The 23,272-nt window shown below is 46.7% G+C and overlaps 1 protein-coding gene across 2 annotated transcripts in view; it reads left to right on the top strand.

Moving 5' to 3' along the window:
* The first annotated feature begins 4,898 nt into the window (after positions 1 to 4,898).
* EDNRB (endothelin receptor type B) overlaps positions 4,899 to 23,272 on the top strand; it is a 33,973-nt gene continuing 15,599 nt past the window's right edge. The window contains exons 1-5 of one of the 2 annotated variants that reach the window (XM_084844715.1): positions 4,899 to 5,012; positions 7,248 to 7,719; positions 16,274 to 16,386; positions 19,668 to 19,872; positions 22,107 to 22,256. In XM_084844715.1, coding sequence (XP_084700841.1) covers positions 7,291 to 7,719; positions 16,274 to 16,386; positions 19,668 to 19,872; positions 22,107 to 22,256 — 897 coding nt within the window. In that variant the 5' untranslated portion in view covers positions 4,899 to 5,012; positions 7,248 to 7,290. Of the gene's footprint in view, positions 5,013 to 6,909; positions 7,720 to 16,273; positions 16,387 to 19,667; positions 19,873 to 22,106; positions 22,257 to 23,272 lie in introns of those variants that run through there. The other variant, XM_084844716.1, reaches the window with a different exon arrangement.

Raw genomic sequence — 23,272 nt, 5'->3', positions numbered from 1 at the left:
TTGATTCTATATCCACCCAATTTAGATTAGATAGGAGTAAAATCTATGTAACAGATTACATAGTACATAGTAATAGATTACATAGCACTATGTACATAATCTATGTAAACTATATAGTTATACTGAATAGTGATAAAACCATATTTGGACTGCTTCTGCAGTTAGGATGTGTTTTTTCACTTGTATATGATTCACAAGTAGATAAAAAACCTATTTCTTCCATGATAATGAACCTAAAATGCTTCCCTATGGAAATGTACAGTCTCACACCCACCACGATGTAAAGATAATAATCCTTTTTTTTTAGTTAGGCAGGGTATATCTGTAATGCAACTTGGTTTCAGAAAAAATAACAAATGAAGCCGAGGTTATCACAGTAATGTCAATGCTGGTTGTGATTTAGTACTTGCCTTCGGGGGTCACTTCATTAAAAAAAAAAAACACCACATCATCTGGATACGGAATTCCTGTTCCAATTTGGCTCAAAACATGTTATCCCTTTTAGACTAAATATAGATGTGTGTATAACATGCACACTTGCAGCTTCAGCCATTACCATACAAGGGGAGACGTAGGTGTAACGCTACTATCATGTTTTGGTGGAAACCAAATTGTGTTATAAACTCCTCCATTATAAACAGCTGTGCATAGCCATGCTTCCAAGTCTGTACTGTGGGAAATTGTAAATATACAGACAATCCCCCTTTTAAAGTATCTTTAAATCATATAGGATTTCTTTTCTTCTTTTTTTAATCACAAGATATGTGTGCAGAGCACTTCAAAAATGGCATGACTGAAGCCAGGCATTCTCTCAGGTTTAGCTGAAATTCGGCAGTCAGGTTAAAAAAAAAAAAAAAGTGGGGGAACTCTAGAAGATGAAACATAACTTTGGACGAATGTGAAGTAGTTCCAAATTTTCCCTTTGAAATGTGACATACATTGATTGATTGATTGATTGATTGAATTTTTCTCCCATCATAAGATCTCCAGGGCAGGTTACAAATCAAACAATAAAAGAATAATATGGAGAAATTGTCAAAGCAAACCCCAAGTTCAAAACCAATTAGGCAAAAATGTACAGGAGACAACAGGGATTTTAATGCCCCTGAATACCTGAGGGAAAGAAACATGGTTTACAGAAGCCTAAATGCCATTAGCAGGGCCAGCGACAAGGGTAGATATGGTAGGACACCTGCCAAGAGCCCTCACTCCTGCAGGAGCCCACTGACAAGAGTCCCCTGAACTTGCTCCTCCTCATCACCATGGCAACCTGCTTGTTCACCTGCCTCTCGCTCTGGACCAGACAACAGTGGTGGTAAAAGGGAGGAACAGTAGATGCCACTGCCTGCTTGCTCACTGGCTCTCAGCCAGGGAAGCAAGTGGCAGCAATGATGAGAAACAGGATGATGAGCAATAGCTGCTGGTGGCAACGGTGGTGAGAAGGTTGACTCACTGGGGGAGAGGGCCCATTGAGGGTGTCTTGCCAAGGGCTCCCAAAAACGTGGAGCCAGCTCGGGCCATTAGTGCAGGTGTCCGGTGAATCAGTCTGGGAAGGGCATTGCACAGAGACCCCACCACAGAAAAGTCCCTTTCCCTGGTAGCCATCCACCTCACTTCAGCCTCCACTGAAGATCTTAACTCTTTGGTGGGTTCACGTTAAGAGGTCCTTCAGATTTCCAAGTTCTAGACCATGTAGTGCTTCAGAGATCAAAACCAGCCCTCCGAATTATGCCTCGAAACAAACAAGCAACACAGGACAGAGCTACACATTCTGCCTCCACCTCATGTTGCCAAAACATGACAACCATCCAGCTTGTCCTTAGCATACAGGTTCAGCTGAGGCTCTTTCTTCCTGTTTCGTTACTCTGATTTAAAATAAGCAGGCATATAAATGGAAAACAATTGTTACAATGCAGGCATTTTCCCAGCATATCAACAACAGGCAGAGCAATCTGTGGAGGCAGAAATTGGAGAAGCCAAAGCAGAAGAACCATCCAATCCAAAGCCATCCCATATTATTTATCTCAAATGGCTTGTCATTTTGAATCAAGGATAGTATAAAAACCTTGGTACAACTTGCACATACTGCCGGTTTACTGATCACTTGCAAAGTGCCGTTCAAGATGATGGAGGCCTATATAGTTCAGGACTCCCCTTTTGGAGACTGCTAGAGGGTGCAATGCATAGTGCACCCCTGTGTCAGGTTTTGCTCCCAAAACAACATCACCCTCAAATGCAGCTCTTTACTTTGCAGAAATGATTAGAGTGAAACGCAGTCATTCACTTACAGGGGATTAAACAAGGATTTACCTAAGGGGTGTGCATGCGTGTGCACAAGTGTTAGTGGCTGGCTAGGGAAGCAATTTCGATGCCACTGGGCACTAACAGAGACTGGAGAGGCATTGAACAAATGGAAAGGAAGCCTTGCTGTAGATGCTACAGAATTAAAAAGAGAAAAAGAAATATACTCCCAGAATAGGCAAGTCAATATATCTGTACACTACATCTGTACATTGTTTAGAATGTGGGCCTTTCTACATGAGGCATTTATTGTGCACTTGTGATTCTTCGCTCATGGTAGTTTGCGGGTGCTTTACACAATGTCATCATCCTCCAGAGCCTCTCCCATTCTTTGCAACCAATATCGGGGCCGGGGGGAGGTTCTAATGAGGAAAGTGTAGTATATCCATGAATGGTGGCATGACACCCTAGTGTATTTGTAGAATTTCCACTATACTGCAGTGCCACCTAGTGTCTGTGTAATTGAACATATAGAAAGGCAAAGCAAGAAATCCACTGGAAAAAAACATGTATAAAGTAGCTGATCTTAATCCCACAAAGAATCTGGAAGCAGAAGCTTCAGTAAAGTAGTGGGTTTAAAGCCTCATGTAGAAAAACCCTGTAACTTTAATGACAGAGGATTTAACACATGTCAGTGACCTAGAGGGAGGGATGGGAGGAGGAAAATGTTGCAAATGGAGGCTTATTGATACAGGTCCTGTATCACTGACCTTATAACTGGGAGTGGGAGAAGGTGTGATTATTTTACCATAAATATCTTCACAACTTTTCACAGAACAATAAACATCAAAAAGAACCAGTACAGTTACTTGTATCTTGTGAGTGTATTTACCTCTGTAACTTCCCTCGGTGTATGTACCTCTGAAACAAAAATCTTGTGCAACCCATTACTGTTGGCTAGTTCACATGTTACCTGAGCTGCTTCCATGTGGCTGTTTCCCACACCACACTGGACAGTCTGCAGGGGGCAATCACATGTGCCAGGCAACTGATGTGGTTTAATTCCCACATCAGGTAAAGTTTGCTGCTGCCAGGTAATATATGCAAAATTGCTACATTCATTGTTCAAGGTTTAGCCACACACAGGTTGTAGCTGCAATTAACAGATTTCCCACAGGCTCATAATGAGCAGGTTCAATACATCCAGGAAGAAGTAATCTCTTACTGAAACCACTTCATTCACACAGACATCCTGTGCTACTGGAACTCTCAAAACTAAGTCCTCCTAATGATGCTGGAAATGGGAATTTTTAAGCTGAGTTCCGTTAACTAAACAGGAAATTCTTTCCCGCTGTGACTTTTGAAAAGACACCCCATCAGTCTCCACACCTTTGCATCCCTTATGAATTCATTCCACAGCTAGAATCCATAAATATGCCATGCAATTATGTACAACCTTAGTTCAAGGGTCCCCTGTTTCTTGGCAAAGAAGTAAGTGCTCTCTAGAGGGGGGCACTTTTCAGCAAAGAAGCTGGGGAGCAGCTAAACCTCCAATTTTCTCCTGAAACACTACCCCCCTTGGCTGCTTTTCCCTCAGGGGGGTTTAGAACTGTAGCTCCTCCTCACCGGAGTCGCATTCATTCCATGCAAGCACAGAAAAGAAAAAATAACATACAATGCCACCCTGGGTGCAGAATTCAGCTTCCTGGTCATCACAGCTTCCATTTAAAAATAAATAAATAAATTTCTAGTGGCAGTGAAGGTATACTTGGGAAATGTGGCATGGTCTGGGGAAGGGGGGAAATCCAGAGCGAGAAGCCAGTGAAAATTCTACAGTTTAGGGATCCATAGCAATACTATGTTCCTGAATGGCTGTATCTCTGAGTGGCTTCCAATTATCAACTTGGCCCCCTCCCAACTACGATAACATCTAATATGATTTTCTTGACTACCGAAGTGACATGTGAACAAGTCCAAAGACATAAGAGCATAAGAGATATAACAGCACCTTTACAATTCTCCTAGAACAGGCTTCTCCAGTCTGGTGCCATCTGGAGGGCACCATGTTGGGGAAGGCTGATCCAGAGTGTTGTCAGGCTAGGATGGAAGAGAACCAGGTTGAGATCCCTACTTAGCCACTGAGGTGACCTTGGGCCAGTCACTATCTCTTAACCCCAGCCAACCTCACAGGGTTGTTGTGAGGATAAAATGTCTATGCATATAGCAAGAACTATGTATGCCATCTTGTGCTGCATAGAGTAAAGGGACTACAACCCCCGTCATCCCTGGACAGCATGATGGAGTTGTGATCCAACACATTTGGAGGGCACCAGGTTGGGGGAAAGTGGCTCTAACCACTACACGATACTGTTTCTCAAAGATCTATTTGCACAAGGCTGTATTGTTTTATAGCTAGAAAAGGGTCTCTTTCTCTCCCTTCCCATGTTGTGCACTGCCCATTACATGCCTGTGCTAACAGGAAACTTGCTGCTGATGCTCTCCAGGCCTTCAGAGCTGACAAGGGGAGAAAGGCTTTTGCGCTGTGTTAGGAGGAGTGGGCGGAGTTTGGCAGTGATTGATAGGAAAGACGTGGGAGGGTGTGTGTTTAAAAAAGAAGAAAACATAAAATTATCAACCTATATATCTCTGCCACCATTTCCAGCACAGTATACCAGCCAAGCAGTGTGTGCAGACTATCTTCAGCAAGAAGTGGGCTTTCGCAGCTGCTGGGAGCTGACTCAACCACTGTTCTTCTTAGAGATTTTAGCAAGGTAAAGATCTACTCCAAGCCAGTAAAGATGAGCCTGTGCTTTAACTAGAAAAAGCAGAGCATGCCTTCCTTTTTTTAAAATTGTTTTTACATGTTTTCATTCTTTTGCGGGGTAGGGGACACAATGAAGTCCCATTGATTTCAATGATATCTTACTTGGGAATGGATTTAAATGAAATATACGGGACTTGTAAAAATGGTGTTTGGAGTCAAAGTGAAAGTGTGTTATACAAAACATTGGGTGCTTCCAGGCAAGGCTTTTATCATGCAACCACACTGTGCCTCATTCACAGGATTTTACCGGGCGGGGGCGGGGCTTCCATTTGTAGCCCTGCCGTGTTTTCCCCCTACTTCTTCTGTCCTTTTTCTTACAAGAAGGGAAAAAATGGTTAAGGAAGAAAAGACAGAATAGCTGCACAATTCCTTTTGACTGTCAGAGAGAGGAGCCCTCCGTCTGGACGCACTCATAGAGGTGGAATTAAACCCTAATAACTCAACTCTGGAAGCGCTAAGGATGTACCATGCCATGTGCAGCGCAATTCTTCTCCTAGATAAGCATGCACAGAATCGCACCCTTTGAGATTCTTTAGGCTCTTTTCAATTTGATTAATTCTGGACTAAACCTCACTGCTTCTAACGAAGCATTACTCCTTTAGTAAACGTTTTCAGGATACAGTTGAGCTGCCAGCCCACCCCACTATTGAATTTTTAATATATTTATTTCTTTACAATATTTATATACTGATGAAGGAATACAAACAAAACAAACAAGAAAAAACTTCTCACACACACACGTATATCAAGAAACAGGTACAAAGGTACCTCATGGCTGGGGGGAAATCAAAGTAAACAGATGCATTTTCAGTAAATGCCTAAATCATGCCAGCATTGAGGGCAAATCATTCCACAGCGTGGGTGCCACTACAGAGAAGGTCCAACTCCATGTTGCTGCCAAATAGAAATCCATTTTGTATTTATTTTTAGTTTTTATATTTTGTAGATGTATGTGTGCATGTTTAATAGTATGTTTATGGGGGGGGGTGTTATTTTGTAATCACCCTTGAGTGCCTCATGCTGAGGCTGGGTAGAAATGTTTTTAAAGAAATATATCTGAGAAAGAATAGCAATGGGGATAGGAATAAATAAATAAACAAACAAACTGACGTGGGCATGAGATTATTTGATAGAGCAAGGGATCAAATGTAAACACAAGGCACTTCCTACTAATACGTTTCTTTAATCCATCATCTCACGTTGTTTTCCCTATTTAGGGTTTATCCAATGTTAGTCCTATTTAGAGTAGCCCCATTGAAATGAATGGGACTTAAGTTAGTCTACACTGGACACAGTGCTTAGGCTGCAATCCTATACCCACTTACCTGGGAGTAAATCCCACTGAACCCTGAGTAGGCACGTGAAGGACTGAACTGTAAAACTGTCCAAGATCAACAGCTTCGATAACGGCGGGAATTAACGATAGCTACATTTACTCATGAGTAACCTGCCTCGACTGTGCGGGGTTTTTACGCGGCAGCGTCTAATAACTGAAGGGTTGGGGGTGTGTGTTTTAACCCACTCTTTTTACCCACTGGGAAAGACCCGTCCGATTTACATATTTTTTAAAGTTGTCTAAAGTAAACATAGAAAAGCACGTTGCTTTCCGTGGGCCCTGCCGAATGTTTTTTGACGTTTCCCTGGGACAGAGCGGGTCCCCGGCAGCGAAGCGATTGCGCCGGCGCTCCTCTCTTCCGTTCGCCCTGTCGCTTATGCCGCCCTTCACGCCGTCTATTAACATTGGAGCGATTGTTTCGGAAGCGGCGGGAGAAGCGGGGATAGCCATTTTGCCAGGCGAGGGGTTGGGGCTGTCCCGGCCCCCACTCCGAGCCTGGCTTTGCGCCCGAGAACGGATCGACGCGGAGGGCCGCGGCCAACGCTCGTCCTGCTCAGAGGAGCCCCGTTGCCCTGAGCGGGACTCCTCGAGCCAGGCCGGCCTCGGGCACACGCCAGCGCGGGGCGGGGCTTGCCCGGGAATCGACGCGGCTTCGGCGCAGGGCTTGCCCGGCCCTACCGCGCGCTGGGCAGCTCCCGACGGCGCGCATCGCGGGGCAGCGGCGGGCGCACGTGCTGGGCGGGCTGGGATTGGCTGCGCCGGGGCCGGCGGGCGCGGCGCCCCCTCCCCCCTGCGCAGGCTGATCTCGCGCCCGCGCTCTTTCGCCTCCTGTCTCCCCGGCTTCAGATTCCCGGCGGCGGCCCTGCCTGCCGGGGCGGCAGCCGCGATCATGGGCGGACGCACCCTCTGGACGCTGTGGCTGGCGGCGACCTTGCTGAGCTGCGCCGGAGCGCTGGAACACCGCGAATCTCCGCCGCGCCGGGAAGGGCGACGCGAGCAGAGCCTCGGCCCCTCGTGGGCGAGCGCGGCCCCGACCGCCCGAGGACCGGACCGGGGCGCACGCGGCGGCGCGTCCAACGCCTCCAGAGCCCGGTTCTCCGTGTGCCCCGGGAGAACGGCGATCCCGAAGACGTTCAAGCACATCAACACGGTGGTGGCGTGCCTGGTCTTCGTGCTGGGCATCATCGGCAACTCCACCTTGCTCAGGATCATCTACAAGAACAAATGCATGCGGAACGGGCCCAACATTCTCATCGCCAGCCTGGCGCTGGGAGACCTGCTTCTCATCATCATTGACATCCCCATCAACTTGTACAAGGTAAGCGGCGGCGGGCGCCGAGGCGCTGCGAGGGGCGGCCACCGCTAGCCAGCCCTGAGCGAGGCAGCTCGGGCGCTCCGGGGTGTGGGCGTTTTCCCTCGGAGATGATGGGCTTTCATTTGAACCCGGCCCGCCGTCGGTGTGTGTTTGTTTTTTCATTGCCTCGGGCTATAATAAAAGCGAATGTGCCTCTGAGCCTATGCAGAGTGCATTGCAGTCATCACTCAGGATACAAATTTGAGACCCAGAAAAGTCCCAACCAGCTTTCTGTCCACAGCTTCAGATTTCCCTGACCAATCCTGAACAAGTGTTTTCAAAGTTGCCCTTGCTGGTGCTGTGTTTGTGGTTCTTGAACTCCCAGCATTCAAAGAACATTAGCATTCAGGGTGCTGCATATGTATGCAGATCTTTCTGCGCCTGCTGTGATGCCCCAGCCTTTAGTGCCAGTGGCATGTTGAATGTCCTGCCCAAAGCGATGAGGAATTCTAACCCCCATTGGCTTCCTTTTGCTGCAAAGTTCATTCAGAAGTATAGCAAAAGCCGTGCCTCCATCAGTGCATGCACTTTCCAAACTTTGTTCAGGAGAGATTATACTTGAGTGTTTGGAGGTGTTTTATCCCACGTTGCCATCTCTCCCGGTCACTGATGAACATAATAGAAGTATGGAATTATCACCACTTTGGCTGGTATGATAGGACCTGCATATCCCAGAAGCAGGTAGACTATCCCTCATTAAGGAGTTTTAATGCAGAGGTTGGATGACCACCTATCAGGGATCCTGTAGCAGTGGGTTTCCTGCATCAGCTGGGGGTTGAACTGGATGATAATTGAGGTCCCTTTCAGCAATGTGATTCTGTTATTCTATTCCAGCTTTCCCAAACCTAGTGCTCGCCAGAAGTTCTGGACTGTAACTTCCATCGTTCCCAGCCAGCATAGCCAATGGTCAGGAATGCTGGGAGATGTCATTCAAAATACCTAGAGGGTGTGAGGCTGGGCAAGACTGTCCTTTCCTACTATAGGCTCTTCCTCTGCCTCTCTCCTTAGCAAGTCTCCCTTCTGCAGTCTGTGCCCCAGAACAGTGGTCGAATACAGGTGACCATATTGACCAAGTAGCAACATACTGGTAAGCCCAATGTCTGTATCATCCTCCAAAGTGGTAGGATATTTTTTTTACAACATTTCCACAGCAACTGGGAGAAGCAGAGTAGTGGTATAATTCTCCTTCTTACTTGGCAGGATAATACAGAGACCTGACCAGAAGATCAGCTGACTCTGGACTGACCTCACCCCCACATAGCCTGATCATCTGCATCATTGTGTGTGCTTAAATGTGTGATAAACCAGTTGTCTGCAACCATTTAGCCTAGGAATGGGCAACACGCAGCCTGTGGCTGCATGTCCTTTTTTGTGTGAGCCCCACTGCTCCCAGATCACTGCCATTGCACTGCTGAATTTTGGCGATGCACAGCAGCAGCAAGAAAAAAGCTGCATTTCCCCATTAAAACAAGGCACACGTGGAGCACGTGTCTATTTTAATGCATAAACTGCAGTCCCCAAGGGCTTCCAGGAGTACAAGTTTGCATTAAAACAAGGCACGCTTGTTTTAAAGGGGAAATGCTGGGGGTTTTCTTACTGCCAAGTTGCCAGTGAAATTCAGCTGTGATTTCAGCAGTGGCAGGGTGTGTACAACCCCAGTGAGTTCCAGGGGACAGAAATTATCCCCCCGATGCTCCGAAGCTGCCCACCTTTGATTTAGCTGCTATGATTACATCAGTCTTCCCCAAATTGGTGCCCTCCAGGTATGTTGGACTGCTGGCTGGGAATGATAGGTGTGGGACTTCTGAGTAGATATACATAGGTCTGTGCTGTCGGTTAGCACCTGGTAAGTAATCACATCTATTCCACCCAGTGACATGGACATATAACCATGCATCTCCCATTAACAGTGCTGGAACCACTGGGAGAAATCCATCTTCCAGGTATGTCAAGGGCAAACTAATCATTGATTGCCATGAAGATGCATTTCACCCATGGTTATCAAAGTGAGAGCCCGATGTTCTTAAGGGGATACAGGGAAGGAGTGAAAAGGAAAGAGCACCCCTCTCTCCAAAACTTCCTCATCCCATAACTTTGGTATTATATAATTCTTTATTCGATGTACAAATAGATCTCCATCAAGATCTTCACTGAGCTCCACGTTCAATGAACATCCACTGAGTGCTTTGTCTATCTAAGGATGATGCTATGGGGCAGTGGGGCAGCTGCTTGTTTTCCATGAGCTTTTGTGCATCTGATTTTTTCAATGCATCTCACCACCCACATTCACAGACCCATCTCCATCTGAGATTATCAGCACTTTCAGCCGAGACATCTATCATAATTTAATCAGTTACCTTGAGGAGTCTCAGAACATATTTTCTTTTTCTTCATTTTGCTCATTATATTATTTTGCTGCTGTGATCTTGTCACAGCAAGATCTCTTTAAAGACTAGCCCCCACCTTAAATGTTGAAAGGCACATACACCCCAAATGAGTACAACTGGATTGTAATGTGTATGTCAGTTGTAATGAGCATTGTAGTGTGTGTGTGTGTGTGCGCGCGCGCGCGCGCGCGTGCGCAGCACAGTGTATGTGTGTGACAAACTTCTGTTTTGAACCACATGTATCAGAGACAGCAGTTTACTTCTAAGGAGTCTGGGTCCTTGCTATAACTACACGCATTGGAAAACCTGGGTTCACTGCTGCATAAAATGTAGAGCTGTGCTTGGCATTTGCAGTAGTTTCGTGATTCTTATCCTTACCCTTACCCTTAAATCATTCTGTATCACATACTGCACTCTGCACAAGCTTATATGTTATCCATCCCTCCCCCCCCCCATCTCCATGCCTTCTGCCCTTTGCCTTTAGAGACCTGTCCTCATCTCTGTTCATCTCTACTTCCTTGTCTCTACCCCTTCCCTCTCCTCCAGATCCATGTCTTCTTCAGAAAAGCCTTTTTGGAGCAGCCTTATCAGGGCTGGCCCTACCATTAGGCAGAGGGAAACAACTGCCTCAGGTAGCAGTTCTGCCTGAGAACTGCCATTCCCTGCCGTTCTCCCTGCCATTCCTCTGAGCCCCCTAGCCATTCCCCCCTTTTGGAGGACAGAGCTGCCTGCAGCCCCTAAGCTAGCCTTCTGCCCGCAGGTGTGGTGGACAACCCAAACCAGTCAGCTTCTGTATGTGGAATGAAGGAGGACCTTTTTATTTGCCTCAGGCACAAAATGTCTTAGGCCAGCCCTGAGCCTTAGCCTTGTTCTACCTTCTGCTTGACTGCCACCAATTCTTCCCCATCCCATCCTCGCTGGTCATTGGCCAGTTCCCATGTCTCTCTAGTGTTGATTTCGAGGCTTCTTGAGCACTGACCAAATGCTTGCTGTGCATTTCGGATTAGGGTGCAAGGTGAATTTTCCTAGGAAAACACAGTAGTCCCAGCTGCAAAGCATTACATCCTTTCTTCTGGAAGATTTCTGAGAAATTATTCTAGGCTAACTGGTTTGATGACTGCAGTTACTGACAATTTTAGTAAGGTGGTGATTGAAGTGCAGTTATTGTTCTCTTGATTTGATGTGCATAAATTGCAGTCTCCCAGGTTTTGCAATGATAGCTTGACTGTTGTAAGCGATAACAAATGCCTGGATCAACCATCTGCCTTCACAAAGATTATGCAGTTGTAGCAACAATAGATGGCTTGGATTCATCTGAGTTACATTTCCCCCTGTAGATCAAGAGGCCAAAAGTGGATCAGCCAGACCTGCTGCAGGGGTCACATCTGTATATTTCAGTGGGAAAACCGTGGCTGACTGTTAAGTTACATTTATCGCTGTGTAGTGTAAGCCCTCTCCACTTCACAGATACTTGGAGCAGCATGGTGGCTGCATCCTTCACAGTTCTTCCCACATCATTCCCAGTCATGTATAAAACCTTTTATTAGAGGAGAATAACTGTGAAAGTTCCGGGGGACCACTGCATGCAGTGCCCCCACGCACAAATCCCCTACAAATCTGAGGTTTGCCACCAAAATTTGGCAGCAGACTGCTCCACAGCACTAAAATGGTTAAATTTTGCTAGTTCTCATGCTAAATTTGATCCTTTAACATTCCATAATGGCCACGGAGTGCTAAAAGTGTCAAATTTTGCTTCTGGACAAGTTAAGTTTGACCCTTGTAGTGCTCCGTAGCACAAAAAACTGCCTCTCTTTTTGTTTGTTCAGGAACATTTCTTGCCACTGTCGAATTTGGGGGTAGGGAGGATGTGTTGCCTACTCCTGCCTTATAGCCATATACTTGGGCTCCCTGGTGTAGTTGTATAGCATTCATGCAGTAGACTTCCCAAAGGCAGCCTTGCATATAACCACATGACAAGAGGCTTTATACGTTCCTGGAAGAACAACCTCGTGGCCAAAACATTTATGTATTCCAGGGAGCAATGTGAGTGAAACATCTTGAGGCGGCATCAGCTAAACTGCCCAAGTCCATTTCAGTCTGGTTTTAGGCCTGGTTATGGGACAGAGGCTGCTTTGGTCACCTTTGTGGACGGTCTTTGCTGGGAACTGGACGAGGGAGTGTGTCCCTGTTAGTTCTGCTGGACCTTTCAGTAGTTTTCAATATCATCAACCATGGTATCCTTCTGAGGCATCTCTCTGAGATGGAACTGGGAGGCATTGTTATCCTGTGGCTCTAGTCCTTCTTGGAGGGGTGATCTCAGAAGGTGATGCTGGGGGAATCCTGTTCAACGCTGTGACCGTTGGCCTGTGGTGTCTCTCAGGGGTCCATCTTATCCCCCATGCTTTTAAACATACATGAAACCACTGGGAGAGATTGTCCAGAGTTTTGGGTTTCAGCGTCACCAGTATGCTAATGACCCTCAACTCTATTTCTCTTTTCCATCTAAATCCAAGGAAGCTGTTCCATTTCTAAATCGGTGCCTGATATTGGTAATGGATGGGATGAGGGCAAAAAAACCTGACGCTTAATCCAGACAAGACAGAAGTACTTTTGGTCAGTCGAAAGGCAGATCAGGGAATAGAGATTCAACCTGTTCTGGATGGGGTTATACTCCCCCTGAAGACTCAGGTTCACAGTTTGGCTGTCCTCTTGGACTTGGCCCTTCACCTGGATGCCCAGGCCTTGAGGGTGGCCAGAGTGCATTTCCACAGCTGATTCTAGTGTGCCAGTTGCACCCATTCCTAAAGACATCTCATCTGGCCATGGTCATGCATGCCTTAGTTGCATCCCATTTGGACTACTGTAACATGCAGCAACACCAGACAGGCTGCTTAATGAGATCAGCCTCGGATGGCCTTCTCTCTGTCCCATCAGCCAGGACAGCTAGACTGGTGGGGACAAGGGAGAGGGCCTTTTCTGTGGTGGCCCCCACTCTGTGGAATTCCCTCCCTAAGGAACTCTGTCATGCCCCCTCTTTAATGAGCTTCTGCCGTGCATTAAAAACATGGTTGTTCAGGCAGTGTCAGGGTGGACACTGAGCCCATAGAATCCCAAAGTAGTTCTGATTCGAAGGAAGAGCAGTCGCTCCTGGGAGAGGAGCGCACCCCTTTTCCCCAGGGCCCGCAGCTGACAGAGATTCCTCTCACCAACATTCCTAGATTAGAAAGTAGTCCAGGGAGTGACCCAGCACCGATAGCAGACTGGTTGGATGCACGGCGCAGACGCAGAGAGCGGCACCAAATGGAGAGCGCGGAAAGGAGGCATAGCGCCCGGTTGGCGCTCAAAGAACGGTTGCGCCCAGAGGATCCAAGGGAAAAGGGGAGGGATTCTCCCTAGTCCTTATATTCAGGGGTCTGCCAGTAATTGCCTTTCAAACGGGGACCAACTGTTCCAACTTAGGGCATAGGGATGCTGCTGCTCAGATCTAGTTGCTACCTGTAGAGTTGTAAGTTATAAAAGAAGAATAAAGCTTTAAAAAGAATCCCTTTGTCTGCGTCTGGACTTGGCTACTAAATTAGACTGAGAGAGCCCTCCAAGGAGCCCTTGACAGGCAGGCATTTGGGGTGGGGTTAGAGTATTTTAGAAAATGTTTTTATTGTAGAATTTTATTGTTTTAAACTGTTTTATTATATGTTGTACATCGCCCAGAGTGGCTGGGTGACCAGCCAGATGGGCGATTAATAAATTTAATTAATAAATAATTAAACAAACAAATAAACAAACAAACATGCTCTGCATGGGGCTGCCTTTGAAAACTGTTCAGGAACTTCATCTGGCCCAGAATACTGTGGCCAGACTATTGACCAGGGCTGGTTACAGGGAGCATGCGTTACAACAGCTTCATTGGTTACCGGTCTGTTTCTAGGCAAAGTTCAGAGTGCCGGTTATGACCTATAAAGCCCTATACAGCTTGGGACCAGAAAGACTGCCTTCTCCGATATGAGCCTGCCCAGTTCCTAAGATTTTCTGGAGAGGCCCTTCTTTGAGATTGCCACTTTCGGAGGCGCACTGGGTGATGACCCGACTGAGGGTATTTTTGGTGGCTGCTCCCAGGCTATGGTACTCCCTCCTAAGGGAGGCTAGGTTTGCCCTCTTTGATGTCCTTTCACTGGCAGGCAAAGACTGCTTTATTTTAAAAGGCTTTAAACCTCTAAGTGGGTCTGGTGGGTTGGGTGGTGTTTTTAATAATATTTTTTCTGTAATTGTTATGTTTTTATTGCATTTAATGTATTGTTTTAATCAATTTTAATTGGTTCTGTAATCTGCCTTGGACGCCATTACTTGGTGGAAAGGCAGGGTACAAGTTAAATAAATAAACTGCGCTAACAGGAACCTTTTATCAAAATACTGAGTGATGTCCAGGTCTCTTAGCTTTGTAAGTATCGCCATAAAGAGATGTTTTGATCTTTGCTATCTCTGTTTGAGAAAAACCAGGATGCTTGGTAAGGCCAGACATTCTCCACCCATGACCTTATCTTGCCAGGAAATGCCAAGGATACAGCCATTTTGTTGCCTTGGCCTATAATGGTCAACTCTTTCTAGTTGGCCATGGTTGTATGTATATAGTACTGTGCTGTTACTACATAAACCTTCCTCTCCTCCCTCCCACCCACCCACAAACAGTTGTGTCAGGCTTGGAGAAATCCAGGAGGCCAACATGCTTTTGGGAGTATGTGTGAAAGTAACCATAGGCAAAATCCTAAAAAAAAGTTTCTATTTTAAAGACCAAAAAAAAGTTTCTGCCAATCACAAATCAATATGGGGGTGGGGATCTTTTAGGATTAAGGATGTTGGAGAAATTCGAGACAGACCAAAATGAGCTTGGGCTTTCGAATCTTATTTTACTTTCCCGAAAGTTACACAAATTTATTTGTAGGAAAATACACAAGTTTCTGCTCAGACTGGTAAATATACACGGGGGAAAGTTGAATGGAATGGGGGACAATATGCTAAATGTTGTGTATTAACATACGCTCAATTGTTGTGAACCCTCTTACGGAATTATTTGCGTATTTTTCTGCATAACAAAAAAGAATTCAAATCCATCTGTGAACAGATGCTGGAATGAATGACACCACATAATCCACAAAACACGCACAGGACGGATTTCACAAAATCTGGACATCCCTACATGGGACTATCCCATTTTATTCTCCTGTTGTTGAAATTTAGTGTGTTAGGGCAGGGGTGGGCAATACATGGGCCACATGCCGGGCCGCTAGTACAGCCCCCCTGCTGTCAAAATTTTCCATGATGGTGGCAAAAAAACCCTGGCTGTTTGCTACCAACTTTCAGCAGCAAGCTGTGGGGGAGGCACTTTGCCACCAAAATTTAGCAGTGAACGACCTGTGTGGTTTTTTTGCCAGGAATGCACCCACAGGGGTGGGAAAGTAGCCTCACCCCCCACCACGTTACCCACCCCTGTCTAAGAAGAACATCCTAAGTATTAGGGCACAAGCACAGAACATTCTCCTAAGAGCTGTTGATATTTCTGTCTTCCAGTTAGTGATCTTTTTAATCTTGCTTTCCTTGCTTAGGCCAGGCATATGTGATAGCGACAAACCAAGAAACCCTTGCCAACTGAATTTGTGAAACAGACTGTCATGACTAACTTAAATTCCATTGATTTCCATATGACTAACTTTTGCTGGATTAGGCCTGATACGTGCATTAGATTTCATATTGCAAAAATGCAACATCATCATCATCATTAAATGGTATTGCAAAGTGGAGCCTACGCATTTTCTAGTAGTTTTCTAGTATCTTATTTGGCCTGGCTTTCAGGTGCCAGGGTTAACCTTTCAAGAAATCCAGATTTTTAGTGCATGTTTCAGTCTGATTCCCTCAGCACAGCCTTCCTCAACCTGGTGCCCTCCAGATGTTTTGGGAGTCAACTCCCATTAGCCCCCACCAGCATGGCCAATGGTCAGGAATGCTGGAAGTTGTAGTATAAAACATCCAGAGGTCACCCAGTTGGGGAAGGCTGCCTTAGTTTGTGTATTCTAAGGTTCCAGATCTCATGCGGATTTGCAGTGTGCCATCGTTAACCATTGGTTGTTTACCTTCCACAGCTTCATGCAGAAAACTGGCCTTTTGGAGTTGAAATATGTAAATTGGTGCCCTTCATTCAAAAGACATCGTTGGGCATCACAGTGTTAAGTTTATGTGCTCTCAGCATTGATAGGTGAGAAAGCAATTCTTTCTTTTTACCCAATATGCACATTTGGTTTATGTAAGCTTTGAAATACTAGATCCAGAAAATTCTCATGTGTGCCGGGGAAGGGACTTAAAGAAACAGATGGGGGTAGGGAAAGGAAAAAGAGAAGAGATTCCCACATGATAAAGTGGAAGAAGGAGTGGGGATGAGTGTGGAGTACTGAAGGATCCCTGGATCCTGCCACTTCCCCACCCCTACCCAGGGATCCTCTCAGAGTCTCTCTAGACTCTTTTGAGAAAGCTAAATATTTTCCAGCCTGGCCTTAAGAGATAGCTGGCTTATCAGAGAGGCTGAGGTTTTTCTCCTACATAGTCCCAGGGTCAATTAGTCCGTCGCTAATTCTTATCAACTCCTATCAATCCTCCAAAACAAAACTTGCCTCCACACACAGACTCCTTATCTTCCCTTCCATCCACCACCACCTTACATCTATCTTTGGTCCATTTATATTTCTCCCTTTGCAGTTTGGGCTCATTAGCCATACATAACAGCTGGTTCCCACTGCCCTCAGGAACGCTGCAGTTCTTTCAGGTGGAGTCACAAGGCTAGTCAAATGTCCAGCCACACTCGGCCTCTTACTCCTTCTTTCAGATTAAATGCAGTGATGCTGGGTTCTGAATACCTCCTCTTTTCAAAGTTCCCTCAGAGCTGCAGTCCACATTCTCTCAATTGTGGAAATGCCGTTGAGAAATGCCGTGTCCGTGGCGAGTCATGCATACCCTGCTATAACATTTGAGAAGCTCTTACTAGGCCAGCCTTTCCTAACCGGGTGCCTTCCCGGTGTTGGACTACAACACCCATCATGCCCCACCAGGTGGCTGGCTGGGGGTTCTGGAAGTTGTAGTCCAATACATCTGGAGAGCTCCAGGTTGAGGAATGATACACTAGGCAGCTAGGCCTCATCATGTTGCCAGCAGCCATGTCCTGTCAAAAACATACATGCGGTGGAAAGGGGTGGCACTACACACCTAACCTGATGAGGACTATCTGTGCAGTAAAAGCTTCTAAACATTCCTGCAGGGAAAGTAGAAAACATGCTGTGGAGATGCTGTTTTTGATGATATATCTGTGTTGAACACACACACACACACACAAGTTTTAGTCCTCTAGATCTTGGACTATGGCCGGGTCCACTTAGAGTCCAGCTTCTCCCCTTCTTTCTCAGTTGTGACATTTTCAGGCACTCTATGAACCTCCCATACTTTAGAGCAGCCTTCCCCAACCTGGTTCTCTCCAGATGTGTTGGACTGCAACTTCCATAATTCCCAGCCAGCATGGCCAATTGGGGAAAGCTGCTTTAGGGCCCTTTCCAACATGACCTTAGTTATCTGAGATCTTGGTTGCCCCAGCAACAGATAGAAGAGAGAGGAGTGCATTAGGACAGATGTTTTGGGGAGGAATGGCGCTGCTGCTTAAGCAGCAAGAACGATGCCTGAGGCAGAGCAGGACCCAGCTATCCCATGAGAGAGGGAAGGGCGGCAGGTAGAGGGCAGAGTCTGCTGGTATATATTTAACGCTGGTCATAGGGGTGGACGAAAGTCCCTTACCTTTCGCCGAAGCTTGTTCGCGGTGGGGGGGAGGCGCTTCGCTGCTCCCCCCGCGAAATTCAGGCCGGGGAGGAGGCTTCCCGCCTCACCCGGCCGCGAACTCAAAAGTTTAAAAAAAAAAAAACGCCCCCGTGATAGGCTACGTGACGATTAACGTAGCCTATCACGGCTAGATCTGCAAAGTCAGCCGTGATAGGCTACGTTAATCGTCACGTAGCCTATCACGGGTGACTTTAAAAAAAAAAAGCGCGTACGCTAATGGCGGCCCCCATAGGGAGCCGCCATTCGCATTCCTTATTTGGTCGCTGTAGTCTACGTAAATCTTTACATAGACTACAGCGACCAAATAAGGAACGGGAATGGCGGCTCCCTATGGGGGCCGCCATTATCCGTACGCGCTTTTTTTTTTTTTAAGTCACCCGTGATAGGCTATGTGACGATTGATGTAGCCTATCACGGCTGAGTTTGCAAATCTAGCCGTGATAGGCTACGTTAATCGTCACGTAGCCTATCACGGGGGCGTTTGTTTTTTTTTTCTTTTGTTGGAATGGCGGCGGCGGCAGCCGGTCGAAAGACCGGCTGCCGCTCCCGCCCCGCACGAACAGCTGCCGAACCGCCGGCCGGACCCGCCGCCAGGAGGGACATTCGGCGAAGGTAAGTCCCGTCCCGGGGGGGGGGGGGGCATGAGGGGGTCGGGGGTGTGTGGAGGATTTCTCCCCGAAACTTCTTCAGGGGGCCGAACACGTTGGCGCTCGGCCCCCCGAAGTTTCGGGGAGAAATTCTCCGCCATCCCTAGCTGGTCAGGATGGAGCCAGCAAGGACTCCTTCAAGACTCTCTCAGGGCAAGATGTCTCCTTCTGGCACTGCTGCAGCTTGGGTCCTTCTTGCGCCACTCCAGTAACTGGAAGCCTGACGTTGCTTGAGCAGTGTCTTTCCATGCCAATGTTGCTTCTCCCAAACTCTGAGGGCAATGTTGGCATGGGAAAGAACCATGTCACAAGCCCCTTTTGCAAGAGGTGAGGCATGTGCAAGAAGGACAGATATTGCAACAGCCTCCACTCGACTAAGAATCCATTCTTTATGTTTACTGAAAGAATTTTACCTTGCTTCTCAGCCAAAAAAGAACCCCCCCAAAAAGGCTTCCAGAGCAGTTTACGACGATCAGTAATGAGACAGTCCCAGCCTTTAGGCTTACAATCTAAAAGATACGACACACAAGAAGGGATTGAGAGGAAGGAGGAAAAACCAAACTCAGGCGCTAGTTCTTAGTTGTGAAGTTCTTACCATGACCCCCTGGAATGGAGGGACACAGTCCAAAGAGAGGAGAAACCAAAAGAACACTGGTCTCTTGGCTGAGCGGATGGAGTGACCCTGCTTCCCATCCTTCCTTCTGCTGCAGCCTGAGGGAATGGCTGTTGGATGACAGTTGGGGGAGAGACAAAGCCTGTTGGAGCTGGGCCACTACTATTTTCTGCTTAAATTCAGAGGGAGGCAGGAGCTCATATTATTGCTCATTTCCCAAATGTGTCATCTCTTTAACCTCTGTGTTAACCGTTTCTGCAGTACTTTACTGTGAATGGATATAGGACTTAAGTAGTCACTCATAAACCAATGAAATAATGGAGACGTAACATTCACATCCATTGGAGAAAGCTGAATTTAGCCCCAATCTATAGTGTAATAACTATTTCTTGTATTTAGGTACCGGGCAGTAGCTTCATGGAGCCGTATCAAGGGAATTGGAGTGCCAAAGTGGACAGCAGTTGAAATCACATTGATCTGGGTCATGTCTCTTATTTTAGCTGTTCCTGAAGCTATAGGCTTTGATATTTATACTTTAGACTACAAGAAACAGAATTTTACAGTTTGTCTACTTGCTCCCCAGCAAAAAACGCCTTTCATGCAGGTAAAGCGCTCTCTCCCAGGTCAGCTGTTTCTATGCTGCTCAATGTATTTATTTATTTAACGTATACCTTTCCCTCAAAACAAAAATATTGCTCAAGGGGATTCAGATGAACACACACACACATGTGTGTGTTTTTAAAACGATTTTCCCTCAGTTGTGATGAGGGCTGTAACACTTGCCTGTTGCTGTAAGCAGCCCAGCTCTGCCTGTTTCAGATCCTCAAGAGTTTGCTCCCACTGGCTGTCCTTACATATCAGGAGAGGTTTGAAGTGTTTAATCACCCCAACCTTTCCTTTTCCTCTTTTCCCTTCTGGGGAGGAAAGATCCCCTGTTGAGTTACATTTACCAAAGAGGAAGAGCTGTTGGCCAGGCTTTTTCCTTCTATTGTTATCTCATGCAGCTAATCTTCCCCCTAGCAGTTGGGAGGAAGAGCAGGGAAGATTAGCCACAGAAGAGAAGAGAATGGTAGGAAGAAGCATGGTTGCTAGCTCCTCCTTCCTTGTGAGTATGACTTAGCTGTGGGAACTTCCTGGGCTTGGTCTCAGATGAGGGGGGTGGCCAGACCCATTGAATGAGCAGCACCAGAAGCAGAGGTGCTGGAGATCAACCAGGGCCCCAGCATCATGACCAGGCCAGAGTCAGAGCTCATCAGTTTGGAGGTCCTTGATCCAGGAACCCCTGGAGTGGGACCTCAGGAGCCCAGGACCTCAAGTCTGAACCTAACGAACTGACGTCCTCCACACCAGAGACCCACACCCCCATGTTGGCCCATCACCACTGCCAAAAAGCATGAGGGCCACCACTGAGAGGAGGAGGAGGAGGAGTGCTAGGATTTCCACTTCTCAAGGAAGGGGTGGAGCCTGACAAGGGTGATCTGGACTTCAGGTATAAAAGGCTTCAGTCAGCTTGCTCCAAACAATGTTGGAGCAAATTGCTCATTCAGAGCTCACCTTGATCCGTTGTTTGTGCCCCGTGGGCTCGTTGTCTGAACCAGCAGGGGACGGTGGAGAAAGGAACTTTCAGGATTCTATAGGAAGAACTAGTCTGATACCCACACGATGAGTGTGGTGTGTTGCTTGCCCCTAAGAATCTCTTCGAAGGGAATGGGCAGCAAAGTGTCTGTAAATATTTCAGGTTGTTAGTGTGCTACAAAAGATTGACATAAGCATTTATGGAGCGCAGTGGTGTACTGGAGCCAGAGCACACAGAGATACAACAGTGGCACTTCTTTATTAGCAGGGATGCTGATGTCATCTGCCACACATCCCACCCCCTGCAAAGAATTCCCTGTTCTCTCTGAGTTTAGCTGTGATCCTCACAGTAGCTTGAGGACAATGAATTCTCCCAGGGACAATATATTGTTCCCTGTTGTAATGCAAAGTATTTTGGGATGGCTTGGTCTTGAATGGGCAATTCAGACCATTAGCTTAACAAAAGACCTGCTCTTGGTTAAGATGAAAACTGCTAGAACTGGATATGGATCAACACAGCTGTCTGAATTTTTGGACTCTCCCTAGGGGCGTGGCTCTCAGGACTGTCATGATGAGCATCTCCACTTCAAAATTTACCACTGCACCATTGGTGGAGAGGCAGATTAGTAAAAACAAAAAAACAAAACGGGATTAGTCCACTAAGTTTTACTGCTCCACCTAGTTCTCTTATGGGGCCTCAAATACAGAGAGGAGGGGTTAGCATATCCTGCATCCTCCTTCTCCTGATCTGCTCTTTCATGATGCGTCCTGAGGGAGTCATGGCCCCAGCTTGACTGACTTTAAATATCTGCCAGCAGGCTCAGCCCTCTCACTGCATCCCTCCCCTCTTTCGCGAGGCATCTGGGCCCTGCTCTGCCACAGGTAGTGTCCCCCTTGCTTCAGCAGCAGGGTCACGCCTTCCAACAACATCCATCCTGCCTCGCCTCCATCTCTGCTGCTGCAGTGACCAGGATGCTACCACCATGTCTGGTGGGGTGCAGCTTTTCTCCCATAGTGGCCAGCACCACACTTCTTCTGGCAGAGCAGCCTGTAGTGGGAGCCCGGGTCCAGATCCCAGAGATGGGCCTCGTTTTGCAAGGCAATTAACTGGTTTCTTCACAGGGATGGGGATGTGGCTGGAGTGCTGATCGGTTGGTTTTGGCAGGTGATGTTCTGAACATCATTGATATGCATGTTTCCTTGACTGCTGCTAGAAAACAAACTCTTAACCATTCTGATTTCCCCCCCCCCTCCTTCTCTTAGCATTACAAGGAATATAAAGATTGGTGGCTCTTTAGCTTTTATTTCTGTCTGCCCCTGGCGATCACTGCTCTCTTTTATACTCTGATGACTTGCGAGATGTTAAGAAAGAAGAGTGGGATGCAGATCGCTTTAAATGACCACTTAAAACAGGTAAAGGCTCAGGCATGAAACCTCTGTCCCTCCTGAAAGGGGTAAAACCATCAGCACCATGAATACTGTGTACATCCTGTTTTAACTAAAGTAAGTTTCCCACACAAGTTTCCTGCTTGTTGTAGCAACCAGACAAACAAAAGGGTCTTCACCGAGCCCTGTGATGAATGGTCACAAGTGGGCTGATAGGAACAAACAGGCTTCATTTACAGAGATTTGGTAAAGATGGAGAGGGTGGACAATAGAACTGTGGGTAATGGGTGGGAAAAGCCATGATTGCCATGCCACACTGCTTCACTGGGGGATTAAGAAGTATAACATCAGTCTCCAGATTGCAGCCTAGGGTAAGTAACCTGATGCTGTCCACAGGTTTTGATCTACAAGCATGGCCAGTGGCAAGGGATTGTGAGAGTTGAAGTCCAAAACATCTGAAGTGCACCAGGTTGCCTAGCCTTTTGCTAAATGTAGTGGCACATTTTGCTTCCCCTGCCCAGTCTTTCCCGTGCCTTCTCCTTAGAAATGGAAGTTGAGGGAAATGAAAAAGATGTATCTCTGCGCAGACCACAGTATGGAGATGGGATACCATAGCCTCATGGGATCTGGCAAGGCACAGGGATGCGTGCCCCAAACCAGTTATACCAATGACCACAGTCAATATGTGACAATAATCACAGTCTTGAGATATATGCAACCAAGTAACACTAGAAGTATTCAATGGCATTGGTGTCATTTGGTCATGGATGTGAAGCCTTGGGTTCCAGAAAGTGTTCAGATGGTACTCCAACTTAGATTAGACCCAATGAAATGAATGGGATAAGTCAGACTAAAATTGGATAGAACCTGTTGAAAACAACCCACATTTCTATCCTTTTGGTAGTTTGCTGGTTGGAACAATTTAAAGTAGATCAAAGAGCGATGCCGAATAAAATACACAAACAAACTTTCCTTTGGAAGGAGGAGGAAACGGAAAGTCTTTTTCCTCCTCCCTCTCCAGCATCTCTGATACTTTGCCTAAT

Source organism: Heloderma suspectum, chromosome 3 (assembly GCF_057233095.1).
Source record: "Heloderma suspectum isolate Gila_16-S chromosome 3, 16-S_ref, whole genome shotgun sequence".
NCBI classification, from domain to species: domain Eukaryota; kingdom Metazoa; phylum Chordata; class Lepidosauria; order Squamata; family Helodermatidae; genus Heloderma; species Heloderma suspectum.
The sequence above is the reverse complement of the archived record's forward strand: the minus strand, read 5'-3'. Positions and strand labels throughout refer to the sequence as shown.